This window comes from Ochotona curzoniae, unplaced genomic scaffold (genome assembly GCF_017591425.1).
Source record: "Ochotona curzoniae isolate NIBS_2020 unplaced genomic scaffold, NIBS_Ocur_1.0 scaffold_461, whole genome shotgun sequence".
Taxonomy (NCBI): domain Eukaryota; kingdom Metazoa; phylum Chordata; class Mammalia; order Lagomorpha; family Ochotonidae; genus Ochotona; species Ochotona curzoniae.
Window position 1 is genome coordinate 1,017,235 of NW_024467120.1, and position 14,414 is coordinate 1,031,648.

Below are 14,414 nucleotides of genomic sequence, written 5' to 3' on the forward strand. Positions count from 1 at the left end.
GCGGACATTCTCTACCCAGAGGCAAAGGGTGGCACGTCTGAATCTCACAAGAGTAAGCCGGCAATGTTACCTTCCAGTGCAGCTTCAGTTTAGGGCTGCATCTGAGCCATGGGACCAACACGCAGGCTGTAACCAGATGGAGACATGGAAGGTGGTGTCCGTATTCTTAATATCCAAGAACCCTCCTTTCTCTTATATAGTTGGTCTCTGTTGGCTGTATTTGTGTATTTGCTGCATGTATGGACAGTGAAAATATTATCAAAGAATGAGGCATGAATTTCACATTTTTCTGCACCAAAATTATTATTATTATCATCATTATTATTATTAATTTGAGGGGCAGGGTGGAGAAAGGCTCATATCTATGGTTTCATTCCCTGAATACCCACAGTGGCTGGGCTAGCAGGCCAGGCCAACACCAGGAGCCAAGAATTCACTGCCATGTGGGGGGAAGGGGATTCAACCTGCTGTCCCCTGCCCCAGGTTTGGCGTGAACAGGAAGCTGCAACTGGGAGAAGAGCCAGGATACTTAAACCCAGGAGCTTCAACGTGGGATGTGGGTATCTTACCTGTAGGCCAAATGCTTGTCCTGTTTCCCTTTAACTTCTGAAAATATCCTCCTATGAGCTCCCTGGCTCAGCTGTGTTCTATTTGTTTTGTGCTGCTGTAGATGGACTCATAAGCAAAAAGAGGGGCTTTTGCCTCAAATTCTGCTAAAGACAACCTAGCCATTCTCCTCGAAGTTTGGGGCTGCTTTTCCTGTGAGGGTTGTTTATTCAGACTCATAATACATATTTATTAACCAAGCATCTACCATGATGTACCCTGACATGCCTGAAACATCACAGGGAGAAACCCGGGACAAGGAGGGAACTTCAGAGCCTGGTGGAAGATAGAAACTGCAATCAAAACATAAGAATCGAAGAAACGTATCTGACATCTTGGCCGGGGTGAAAGCTGCAGTCTCTCTTTTAGAGCCTCTAAAAGACACCAGGATCTTGCTTTGCTGGAGGTAAGCAGTGCCTGCAGAGCCAGAGAAGCTATGGAGACAGCAGGGGACAGAACACTCTAGGGGGCCTCAGATGCTGCAGGCTGGTGAGCTGGCACCTGCTCCGGGCCTGGCCGAGGGGCTGGGAGGTGGCGCGACACCTACTGGACATGTGGAACACAGCCGGTCTGCAGGGATGGATGGGAAGTGAAGGGTCAGCAGCAGATGGTCCCACCACAAACGCAAGAACCCGTGGAAGGCCTCACTTTAAGGAGAGGGGATAATGCATTCAAGGCTCGGAAACCTTTCCCGCTGGAATCAAACGGCCGCGGCTCACATTCCAGTTCTTCTCAAAAGCTCTGTGCTTTGAGCAGTTGCCTCACCTCCTCGGGCCTCCTCGGTACTCCTGCCTAAAAGTAGCGGGTTGACCTTTGTAGCTACCTATAAAGCAATCTATATCTGTTTCATCAGATGTCAGGAGGAGAGGACATTTATACCGGTAAACAGCACCTGAGGTTCTTGAAAGTGTCTGCCACAAAGTAAACATAATGCAAAAAGAATGCAGCCAGATGGGAGGCCTTACTTAATTCGGAGCTGATGAGAGAGAAACTGAGAGAACTCAGTCAATTCCCACATGGCCAAAAAGACACAGGCTGGTGCAGGTTGAGGCCAGAAGCATGAAACCCAACCCAGGTTTTCCACATGGGTAGCAGGGACCCTAGCGCTTGGGCCATCTTCCACTACTTCTGGTAAGGTACCAGAAGGATGCCTTGTCGTGGGTCGTGCAGGGCAGCCTCGGTGGGCAGGGTGTGCTCTACTGGATCAGAGGGGCTAGGTGGGCTAGCCTGGGAACCCATGCAACCGCTCACCACGCGAAATGCTTCCTCCTGAAAGGGTGTGAGCAGGCTGTCGGCGCTGTGGAGTGAGCCTCGGGGGCTCCGGAGCTCCAGGGACGTGGCCAGCCCTCTGCGCCGCCCCCGATGCGCCACGCTCCGTGCCCCGCGGGCCTGGGCACCGCCCCCGATGCGCCACGCTCCGCGCCCCGCGGGCCTGGGCACCGCCCCCGATGCGCCACGCTCCGCGCCCCGCCCCCGATGCGCCACGCTCCGTGCCCCGCGGGCCTGGGCACCGCCCCCTCGGCTCAGGAGCCGGGCAGGGGTCCGGCTCGTCCAGCAGAGGCCGCTGCAGCCGCCCCGCCCCGCGGCCGCCCGGCGCCGCGCCGCGCCCCAGCTCGCCCGCCCAGCCTTCCTCCAGCAGGTGCGTCTCGGCCCGCGCTGCGCCCGACCCCGCGGCCTCTCCGGCTCCGGGACCCGCGGGGGTCCGGCCGAGCAGCTGCTTCGCGCGGCCACCTCGGCCTCGCCGCCCGCCGCGCGCCGGCCTGTGCTGCGCATGCGTGGCCCGGAGGCTGTGGCGTGGTCCCGGCCGGGGGCGGTTTGGGGGCGCAGCGGGGGGCGTGTGGGAAGGGAGTGAGGGGAACAGGGGCTTCAGGGACTGCGTGGGGACGGAGAGGATCGAGAGAGAGCCTACCGGGACAGAGAGACCAGGCGTTAGGGCGGCGGGGGCGGCAGGCCCTGCCTCCCCGGGAGTTGCCGAGTGCGTAGCGCGGTGGGCGTGCAGGTGATCCCAGGTGATCCCAGGTGATCGGAGGGAGGACCCTGGGGCTGTGGCAGCCGCACAGGCGGAGCCCCGAGGCCTTCCGGGCTTGGGGCGTGCTAGTGCGGGTCCCTCGCGGGTCAGGGAAGCTGTTTGGAGTGTGTTCTGTCCGGCGCAGGGGGCTGCCCCTGCAGAACTCTGAGAGAAGCATCCGTTTGTGGAAGAACCGTGGGACCACTACCACAGCCCGGGCGGCAGGTGATGGGGGCCAGGCTGGGCTGGCGGCAGGGCGCGTGGCAGGACGGGTCGAAGTTTGAAACGGGCAGCTTGGTGAAGACAAGGGAGGGGTCAGGGCCAAGTCCTTTCACCACTGCTCTGGCACGCCCACTGTTGGACACCAGCGCGGACTCCACAGTGGCCAGGCGGGAGGGCCAGGTGAGAGATCCACGAGGGCAGGGCTGGGACATGATCTCCTGGGGAAATGGGAGACTTGATTGACGATTTAGCTCTGGAAACAGGCAAAGAAGGAGGTTGCCGATGTGGGTTCCAGAAGACTCCTTGATAACTTTATTTAGTCCAAATGGTAGGGAAAGTTTTTGTAGTCTTTTTGCAATAGACTACCGGCTATCGTTTTTTCCCCTGTTGCCTCTTAAATTTGTTTAAAGTTTTCTATTAATAATCACATATATTTAGGGATACAGTTTGAGGTTTTGATTATGTGTATGCCTTGAGAAGGATTGAAAATCTCTGTTAGCAGCGCTGGAGTACATAATTATTGTGACTTGCTGATTCTGGTCAGCGTGATCAGTGACCATTCCAGCTTATCTCTCTAAGTGAATCTTCCTCTCCCCACAGACTCTGGTAAATAACTTGTGTGTGTTGGGCTTTGTCAGGCACTTCCTGTGAGTGATGTCTTTTGTTGCCCTGTTTTACCTCGTGTAACATCCTCTGGATCTGTGTTGTCACGACTGGCAATACTTCCCTTCTAAAGGCTGTATACTATTCCATGGTTTCTATGCGTCGCATTTTCTTTATCCTTAAGTCAGTTGATAGATGCTTGGATTGTTTCCATATCTAGACAGTTTTGACCAGAGCTGAAAGGCACACGGACATGTGGTTCTCTTTGGCAAACTGTGTTTTTTTTTTCTTAAATGTTTATTTTATTTTTATTGGAAAGTCAGATATACAGAGAGGAGGACAGACAGACAGGAAGACTATCCATCCGATGATTTACTCCCTGAGTGACAGCAACGGCCGGTACTGTACCAATCCGAAGCCGGGATCCAGGAGCTTCTTCTAGGTCTTCCACACAAGTGCAGGGTCCCAAGGTATTGGGCTGGCCTTGACTGCTTTTCCAAGCCACTAGCAGGGAGCTGGCTGGGAAGTGGAGCTGCTGGGATTAGAACTGGCATCCATATGGGATTCCAGCGTGTTGAAGGTGAGGACTTTAGCAGCTAGCCCACCACACTGGGCCGAGTGCACTGGTTTTGATGTCTTTGCATGTAGGCCCAGAAGTAGGATATCCAGATCATATGATTGTTTTCTTTTTGAGATTTTTAAAAGTAGGTAGAGCAAGAGACTCAGATGGACTGCCTTCCCAGCCCATTTCCTGGTTGACTCCCCAGTGGCCTGAACTAGGAATGGGGCTGGGCTGAATGCAAGAGCTGGAAGTTCAGTGCAGGTCTCTGATGTGGGCAGTGAAACCCCAGCTCCTTGAGCTATTCCCTCCTGTCTACCAAACCTGTCCTTGGCAGGAAACTGGAATTGGGTGTCAGCTGGACATCATCCCCAGGTTGTCCGACGTAGGACCTAAGCATCTTGGCTGGTCTCTTAATCACCACGCCAAGTGCTTGAACCTATTATTAGTTATTTGAAGAATCACTGGGACATTTTTTAAAGTGGCTGCATTAATCTACAGTCCCACCAACTGTGTCCTAAGATTCCCTTTCCTCTACCTCCTTGCCCTTTTGGTGGTTGAGGGCCCAGAGGTCAGAGACAGACATGTAACCTGCCGTGCCCCCAAGCACTCACACACGCACACAGATGGAGCTGCCCCTCCTGGTGCCACACACCAGCCCTCCGCAGTGTTCAGTAGAGTGGGACTTCCATCCAGGTGGGCCAAGAGGGCAGTGACCCTGGGGGACCCAGAGGCGGTCCCTGTCGCCACGTGCCAGGCTCTTGCCTCTTCCTTCTCTCCAGTCCTCCTTCAGCAAATCGAGGACTCAGCGTGATGGACCCTGTGTTCCAGGGGTCGCCTGGCCTGGGCTGTGCCGTGTGTGTATGTACATGTGGACCCTAGAGTGTGTATTAACGCCCAACTGCCCACTCACGCCCACCAGCACCACCACTGGCTCTCGGGGCACCTGGCAAGAGGTGGGGGTGTGACTAGCATATATTTTTACACGTACTATATCTAGGTATGTGTACAAGTGTGTGTAAAAATATATACCTTCTGTGTTAAAAAAAGAAAAACTTACCTTTCATCTTGTTGATAGCTGTCCTAGCAGGTGATAGTTGATAGTGCCTTGTAGTTTAATTTACATCCTTGATGATTAGTGATACAGAGCATTTTTCATCCATCTGCTAACCAATCATGACTTCTTTGAGAAGTTTCCATTCGGGTTCTTTGCCCATTTAAAATATTGGGTTGTTTTGTTGCTATTGAATTGTTTCAACTGCTTTTTTTATTGAAGCTGGGTGAGGGGAGTGTTTACTTTTGTAGATGTTCAGGTTTTTTTTTCCGTAATTACAAAGTAGAGCAAGTGCAACTTGTTTGTCCTTGCCTGGCATTTGTAAAACCGATTGAAAATTATGGAAAGCTTATCATGCCCTGGGTGGCTGAAGACCACACCCTGCCATTTCCACCCCTTTCCTTTAAGTGAAGCTGGGGAGGTGGTCTTCATGCTGCTTGTCTATTCCCCTGCTGCTCAGCCTGCAGGCTGTTCCCAGAGGGACCCTTCTCCACACAGCCCTCCTCCACCCCAGGCTCAGTCACCCACCCCTTTATGTATTTTTACTGGAAAGGCAAATCAGATTTATGGAGAGAAGGAGAGATGGAGAAAAAGACCTTCCAGGCACTTATTAGCTCTCCAAACAGCCACCATGGCCAGAGTTGAGCTGATTCAGAACCAGGAACTTCTGGGTCTCCACATGGTACAGGGTCTCAACGCTTTGGGCTATTCTCTGCTGCTTCCACAGGCCATAAGGAACTAGATGGGAAGTAGAGCAGCCAGCAGGTGGACTGATGATCATATGGGATCCCAGCACTTGCAAGATGAGGATTTAACCATGAGACCATTGGGTCAGGCCCAATTGCTGTTTCTTTTTAATTGAAGTTCATTTATATGTAACTTATCATCCAATGTATCCTTTTTTGTTCTCTAGATCTGTGTTTGTTGAAAAACCACTAAAATATATAGTGTTTTCCATCACCCTGAAAATTTGCTATGTTCCATTTAGCCTTTCCCCAACCTGTGCCCCCAGAAACTGTGGATGTGTTTTCTGTACTGTTTTTCATTCCTAGAATGTAAATGGTCTCAAGAAACATGAGCCCTTTTGCATTGATTTCTTAGCAAATATGACTCTTTCCTTTTTTTCTAAAACAACTTTAATTTGAAATAATTCTAGGCTCGCAGAGATGTTACGTAGTAGTGCATGGAGTTCCCGTATACCGGTTACCCAGTTTTTGTGATGTTAATATCTTACTTAACTCTAGAGCCAGTGATCTGAACCAGGACATGCACTGTGCCTAGACACAGCTGGTGTCAGTCCAGTTTTCCATTGCTATGTAAAGAGCATTTTAACTGACTTAGTTGGTATTTTTTGATATGATTTGGGAGCAGCCAGCATGTGCTCCGTGGTGTGTTCCTACAGCGTGGTCCTACGAATGGGTACCTGGCAAAATAGCACGTGGACATGGCCCAGAAAATGCTGTGCCCTTTGCCACCCTGGCCCCAATTCTTTTTACTAAGTTCTAGTGAATCAGTTTCCTTTTCCATTTGCATTTTACTTTTCCCCTCAGCATCATGTTAGTGATCTGACAGAGTGACATTTTTCATTCTGGGTCCTTTTCCTTTTTTGACTGTAGTAAAATATAAGTAACTAAAGTTTATCATCTAAGCCATTTTAAACATTCAGTTGAATGATCTAAGTGTATTCACGTTCACCATCCATGAAACTCCTTTCCTCTTGTGAAGTGCAAATTCTGTACATGTTTAAAGGATAATTCACAAAGAGTAAAATTAACTCTTTTCTTTTTAAAAGATGGTCTTATCTGCTTATTTCTTTGAAGAAATGGGGCAAAGACGTGATCTTTCACCTGCAGGTTCTACTCCACAAATGGCCAGACAGAAGCCAGGAACCTCTAACTCCAAGGCAGGTTACCAGAAAGTAGAATGGGAAGTAAACGTAGTTGAGACTAGAACCAGCCCTCCTGTGGGGTGTCTGCCCCTCAAGTGGCGGCTTAACCCCCAAGCCACAGTGCCAGCTCCAAAATCAACCCTTTGTTAGCTCTGCATTCCTCGGGTTTTGAAGACATGACCGTGTCACTGCCATCATAATCAAAAGTAGGACAGTTCTGCCACCTTGTCTCTCCTCCTGTCCTTTTGTACTTCCCTGTGACAGTCACAAACAAGTGTTCTGTCCCCACAGTTTTGTTCATTGCAGGATGTCTTATAAATCGTATCTTGCTTGTAACTGTTGTAATGTTTTATGAATCTGCCATTGTTTAGTGAGTTTATTAGCTTGTTTCTGGTCTTTCTCTGCTAATTCAGTGTCTGTAGATAGATGATCTTGTATGCATCCAAATCTATGGTGTAAATTTCCAGGCTGAGTCACGGGGTCAAAGGGAACATGTGCACTTAGCATCGGTAGGTTATTTTGCAGAAGGTTTATATTGTTTAGGAAATTGCATTATTTCTCTCACTCTCTTTTTTTTCCCCCCTGTGTACATAGCATAGACTCTTAATCTTCTGCTCTCTTAACCATTTGACCCTCGTGGGGGTAGGGAACATCTGGCCCATGGGCCCTATAAGACCTGGGAAATCATTTGGTCTGATTCTTCTAAGGCAACAATAGGCATTAACTGTATACAAAGCTAGGTTTTAAGTTGACAGTAACATGTGGCCTGCGAATTATGTTATAAATATCCATATGAAGGGCCTGGCTCAGTGGTCCAGTGGCTAAATTTCTCACCCTGAACTTGCTGGGATTCCATATGGGCATTGGTTCTAATCCCAGCATCCCTGCTTCTCATCCAGCTCCCTGCTTGTAGCCTGGGAAAGCATCCAGGACAGCCCAGTGCCTTGGAACCCTGCACCCACGTGGGAGACCTGGAAGAAACTCCTGGTTCTTGCTCTTTTCTTCGGATTCGCACCGCTCTGGCTGCTGCGGTCACTTGGGGAGTGAATAAACGGATGGAAGATCTTTTCTCTCTGTGGCTCCTCCTCTCTGTATATCTGATTTTGCAATAAAAATAAATAAATCTTAAACAACAACAATAACAACAAATACCCACATGGACCTTGCAAGAAAAACGTTGCCACATTCTCTAGCTGCCCTACATGGAGGTCAGGTCCACCAATCTACCCACATGATGTCCTTTACTCAAACATTGTCTTTCTCTGTATTGGCTTTCTTTTCATAAAGCTCCTCAGTTGTAGAGGTGAGCTAAATGTGCAGTAAGACTCATGATGATGCCACCTTGATCCTACCTGTTCTCATTTTACCTGCCTTGCTGAGTTCTTGGAAATCACATGCTTAAAAAAAAAGTACTATGACCAAGAGATCAGAGGACATTTTAAAAGTTGCATACAAGGGAACTTTCTCAAGTTCATGAAAAGATACAATGAAAAGATAAATTTGTTTTTAATGCAATAACTTTTGAAATCCATGTGTAATTTTTAATAACACCTTTTCCATGAATTTTCTGAAGACTTGCATGCATGCATGGATTACAACTTTTTTAAAAAAAATTTATTTATTTATTGGAAAATCAGATATACAGAAAGGAGGAGCGACAGAGAGGAAGATCTTCCATCCGATGATTCACTCCCCAAGTGAGCGCAATGGCTGATGCTATGCCGATCTGAAGCCAGGACTCAGGAACTTCTCCCGGGTCTCCCACGCGGGTGCAGGGTTCCAAAGCCTTGGGCCGTCCTTGACTGCTTTCCCAGGCCACAAGCAGGGAGCTGGATGGAAAGTGGAGCTGCTGGGATTAGAACCGGCGCCCATATGGGATCCTGGCATGTTTAAGGCAAGGACTTTAGCCGCTAGGCCATGACGTCGGGCCCCGGATTACAACTTTTTAATACCAAACTAATCTTTTGATTCCATTTTCCACAAACTTCTCAAAGTATATTGTACCTTAAAAAATATATGTTTTATTTGAAAGGTAGAATGACAGAATGGTGAAAGGCCGGGGGTGGAAAGAGATTGTCCATTCACTGGCTCACTCTCCCAACTGGTACAACAGCCCTGTCTAAGCCAGTTCAAAGCCAGAAGCCTGGAATCCATCCCGATCTACAATGTGGGTGCAGACACAAGAACTTGGCCCAGCTTGCTACTTTGCCAGGTGCATTAGCAGGGAGCTGAGATGGGAAGCACAACAACCATCACATTGACTCAGGATGATGGTGTCACAGTAGTGGCTCAACCCCTTGGGCTAGAAAACGGATCCACTCCTCACACGTTTTTAAAAACATGAGTTTTCGGACTTACCCCTCCCAAACGTTGAGGGCAGTGGATCTCAAATATGAACAGCCATCAGGGTCACTTGGAAATAGATCATGATTTCTATTCACTCCTGGGTCTGTGCATCTGGGATGGACCATAGGATAGGACTGTGTTTCAAGTCAGGTCCCAGGTGACAGTGATGCCGCTGCTGGTCTGGTACCACATTGGGGGAACAACTGCCTCTGCACGTCCTAGAAGTTCTTCAGTATTTATCTCATTTATTTATTTATTTATTTTTGAGAGAGTGTGAAATGTCTGGTTTGCTGATTTACTCTCCAGATGCCAGAAGCAGCTAGCTCTACTGTAGGCCATAGGCAGGAGCCAGAAATCTAATTTGGGTACCCAAGGACCCAACTAATTCAGCTATCACCTGTTGTATCCCAGAGTGCTAGGTTTGGGAGCAGAACTAGAATTCAAACCTAAACATTCTGACATGAGATGGAGAGTTAAGGAGTAACGTCTTAACCCTAGAAGTTCCTGAGAGCATCAGTGAAGAGGGTGCACATGGTGATGAGAGTCTAGATTTTTGTTAAGGGTATTCTCGTGTGTATTGATAGTCCTGACTTAGAAGGATTCAATGGATATTAAAAAATATCATAAAATTGGCTTTGGGTTGGGTGATTTTGAACATAAGCTTCCAGATGGGTGAGTCTAAGATGTGATGTTTGATAGATTAGGTGTAGTAAATGTAATTTTCATTTTCAATGATTGAATTGGACATACCCCCTTCATGTATTGTCTGGTTGGTCCATTGGTCGGTCGATCTATCCATCCATCCATCCATCCATCCATCCATCCATTCATGAATACCCTTAACAAGACACATACACCTGCACACACAGAAGTATTTGAATATTTGTCTGATTGCTTCCATTTGTGTGGTGGTTCTTCTAGAGTCTATTTGAAATTTAGCATCACAAAGAAGACCTGATGAGACCCCTCCAGATTGTCTCCAGCCGGTTAATTTCCCAGCTATGTTGTAGACTGAAGCCTTCAGCCTCCGGAGGAACCAAGATCTGCCTAATGATGGCTCGTCCAAGTTCAAGTAAGCCATTCATTCTGAAATTACCACCTCCTCCTCTACAGTGGGATGTGAAGTTTCTAATGACCTCTGCTACCAGGGGACTGTGTGTTAAATGTAGACACTGGGCCAGATTTGGGGAAAAGTCAGAGACGAGCTTATTTCTTGACATTTAAGTCCATTTAGGATATTTTGCTTCCCCTTTATGCATGGGCTCTATATTGTTTTAAAAAATATTTGTTCATTTGCTTATTTCATTGAGAATCAGAGTATTCCCATCTGCTGGCTCACTCCCTGAATGTCCATAACAGCTAGTTTTGGCTCAGGATTGAAGTTAAGAAATATGAATTCCATCTGGGCCTCCCAGGTGGGTGGCAAGAATCCAACTCTTGAGTTGCCTTCCAGGAAGCTGTCTTAGCTGGAATCAGGAAAGTAACCGGGCTCAGACCTGGCACTTCCATGTGGGACACAGGTCTTAACGAGGAGACTGACCACTAGGCCAAATGCCCATTCTGTGTTTTGTGCTTTACATGTTTCTTGCACCTGGACAGGGGAGATGAGCTAGTGGGCAGTGTGTGATTGCACTGTGGACAGTGATCCTTTGCGTCTGTGCCTTACCAAATCCTACATGTGAGCCTATCTGAGCCCTTCATGAGCAGCCTCACAGAGTGCTTCTCTGGAGTGTTTCTCAGGTTGGCCTGTGAAGCTATGTGCCAGTGCAGCATCGCAAGTCTGCTGGGACTTGCGCTTATTTCCATCTCCAGGGTGTCCATTCCTAACACCATGAGACTGCTCAGGTGTTGTAACGTCTCCTTCCACGCTCCCCAAGGTGAGGCACAGATTAGGAGCCAAAGGAACACAACTGCATCCCTTGTCCACACCCCTGGCATTTGTTGTGAGCAGTGGCTGATGGCACCTGTGGTAGGACCAGGAACGTGTGCCTGACACTGGCTGAAAATGCATCACCCATGTTTGAAGCTGCACAACATGCTGGGGTGTTTTTTTGCCACTTAAAAAAAGCTTTTTAAAAAGTAAAAGGTTTTATTTATTTGAAAGTTAGGGTTAGAGGTGGTGGTGGGGTTGGAGAGAGAGTTCCATGTACTTGTTCTCTCCCCGAATGGCCACAACAGCTAGAGCTGAGCCAACCTGAAGCCAGGAAGCCAGGAGCTTCTTCTGGGTCTCTGACGTGGGACAGGGGCCTCACTATTTGAGCCATCCTCTGCTACTTTTCCAGTTTATTGACAGGGAACTGGATTGGAACTAGCGCAGACTGGACTAGAACTGGTGCCCACGTGGGTACGACTTTACCTGCTACACCACTGTCTTTTTTTTTTTTTTTTAAGATTTATTTATTTATTGGAAAGTCAGATATACAGAGAGGAGAAGAGACAGAAGAAGATCTTGCATGCACTGATTCACTCCCCAAATGAGCCCCAACTACCGGTACTGTGCTGATCCAAAGCCGGGAACCAGGAACCTCTTCCGGGTCTCCCACACCGGCGCAGGGTCCCAAGGCTTTGGGCCGTCCTGGACTGCTTTCCCAGGCCACAAGCAGGAAGCTGGATGGGAAGTGGAGCTGCTGGGATTAGAACCGGCGCCCATATGAGATCCTGGCATGTTCAAGGCAAGGACTTTTAGCTGCTAGGCCATGCTGCCGGGCCCACCACTGTCTTTTTTGAAGAGTTCATATTACATCAACGTTACTGCATTTCACATTCTGCTTTCAGAGAAACTAACCAAGGCTGATTTGTTTTGTTTGTTTCTGGAAGTGGCTTCAGGTGGTGCCTCATCAAAGTAGCTGTGACCTAGGAATGTATTTTCACAGTAGAAAGACCACATTTTCCAGTGAGGTAGGGCTGGGGGACATGTTAAGGCTGAAATTTGAATTCCATAGGGAATTTTTTTTTTGTTTGTTATCCAAAAGTCATTCATTGCAACAAAACTGGAGATTATTCACTCTTTTATTATTTAATTATATGGTAAAGTCTACAACCACAATTTGATAGGGAGGAATGGCTTTGCATTTACATTGAGGACACGGTTACTCTAGTGGAATTAGACAGACACACAGAAGACCAAGTACATGTTGAAAACAAAACATCTCCATGTTTCAGCTGGCCCTACTCCCACAATTCTGGACCACAGTTTTCATATTAGCGTTGACCCTTACATGTTAAGTCTTGATCTTAGATACATGTTAAGTCTGACATATCTCCCCAAATGTTTAAGCATTGAAAGAAGCTTCTCACAATTTCTGCTCATAAACAAAATGTTGAAAACAATATGGAAGTAAAGTTTAAAGAGAAAGAACAGACTGCTTTTACCTTAGGGCAGAGAACATGTGGCTCATCTCGGAAACACTTTCACTAAGAGGCCAATGTTTCTCATGCAGGAGGAGTACATTTTACATTTCCCATGCTCCCTACAGGACCCCACCTGCAAATGCTTCTGTTCTCAATTCCAAAGTGTTAGTGAAAATGCGTACAAAAGATCTGAAAACTAAGTATCAGAATGGGACTCAGACCAATAAAAATTGTGAATTGGTCTAAATAGATGCTTTCAGTTTCTTTCTGAAATTCAGATATTTTCAAATAACTCACATTTTAGTGTGCTTCATGGTTTCACATAAAGTTGAAGCTCAAATTTTTAATTTTCATATTTTACTTGATTCTACAAAAATATCGATTAGCTACTGCTTTATTAAACCAAGCTATACATGAGGTGAGTTTCAGCTAAAAAAGGCAAACCAAAACAACAACAAAAAGCCAACCAGAAAGGTAGAAGTCAACCACTTTAAAAGCACACAAAATCTTCATGCCCACTTCATGTTTAGAATTTACAACTTTAGGTACTGATGCTTTTTTGTAATTTAAAAACCAAATACCTTTTGCATTCTTAAGTCTGATTGCATTGGAAAATATGGGGGGGGGAACCTGACAAAATTTATTTTTGGTAAAATAATGCAATAATAATATTCCATAAATGATAAATTCCATCGGGAATTTTATAGGTCTTGTATCCAGGTTTCCCTCTGGTTGTTTCTTAGAATGGTGCGTGTACATTGCATGATTACACTTTTTTTTTTCCATGAGAGCAGAGCAGATCAGAAGTTCTGACTTGCCCATGTTGGGTCTCCTTCTCCATTGGTCTTCCATGTGATGGTTTTTCGCACTAGCCTAGCCTGGCTCTGTCAGTCCCCCAGAAGATAGCGTTTTCAAGCTACCTGTTCTTCTTCCAGCCTCAGACGACTAGGATGGAGGTTCCAGAGAGTTCTGGGATGGTGGCCAGAGAGGGAGAGCTGGGGCTCTGTTTCTGTGTGCCTGGGAGTCCACCTTTACTCTTTGATCGTTTTCTCATGTGATGCTCTGCAGGACATAGAGTGGGGTGGGCAGGGACTGGGCCTCTTGCTCCTGGCTTCAGCCCAGCCCAGCTCCAGCCATTGTGACCACCTTTTGGGGAGTGGACCAGTAGATGGAAAATCTCTCTCTTTCTAACTCTGCTTTTCAAATAAACAAACAAGTCTTTTAAAGTAAAATAAATAAATAAATAAATAAATAAATAGAATAACATGTCAGCATGTTGTACAGTTTCAAACATGGGTGTGCAGCTCTGGTCATTGTCTTCCTGCATGAGAAGCCAACAGGATCCATCCGGCCTGCTGGGTGTGCCTACCAACATTCAACTCAGCTGTGTCTTCACCTCGTTTGCCTCCCAGGTGACCTGCCCTGAGTCCAAGGGTTAATCTCAGGAACGACAAATAGGAGCCTGCTCAGTCAGCTGAAAAACTCAGTTCTATTCTGAAATTAGAGTGCATTAACATGGATTGTCCAGTCCTGGAAGATCGACATGTCCAGGACATGGCGTGCCCCAGTGGCCCAGACCTGCCACGTGCAGTGCTAAGCCAACACTCCCTTCTGCAGGCAGGAGGTTCAGGATGAAGTCTCTCTTCTCATGGCAGCTTGTGTCCAGCTTTGACCTGCCCTGCCAAGGCCATGATACTTATTCCACCTGCAGAGGTGGGTGCATAAGAGGAGGGTGGAGCCATGGCCCCTGGGGGCTTGTGTCCTTCCCTGGACTCTG

The 14,414-nt window shown here is 47.5% G+C and overlaps 1 protein-coding gene across 2 annotated transcripts in view; it reads left to right on the plus strand.

Annotated features, from left to right (window-relative positions):
* The first annotated feature begins 2,185 nt into the window (after positions 1-2,185).
* SIRT5 (sirtuin 5) overlaps positions 2,186-14,414 on the plus strand; it is a 42,605-nt gene continuing 30,376 nt past the window's right edge. Inside the window, exons 1-2 of one of the 2 annotated variants that reach the window (XM_040967629.1) lie at positions 2,186-2,245; positions 10,208-10,358. In XM_040967629.1, the coding sequence (XP_040823563.1) occupies positions 10,244-10,358 (115 nt within the window). In that variant the 5' untranslated portion in view covers positions 2,186-2,245; positions 10,208-10,243. Of the gene's footprint in view, positions 2,246-10,166; positions 10,359-14,414 lie in introns of those variants that run through there. The other variant, XM_040967631.1, reaches the window with a different exon arrangement.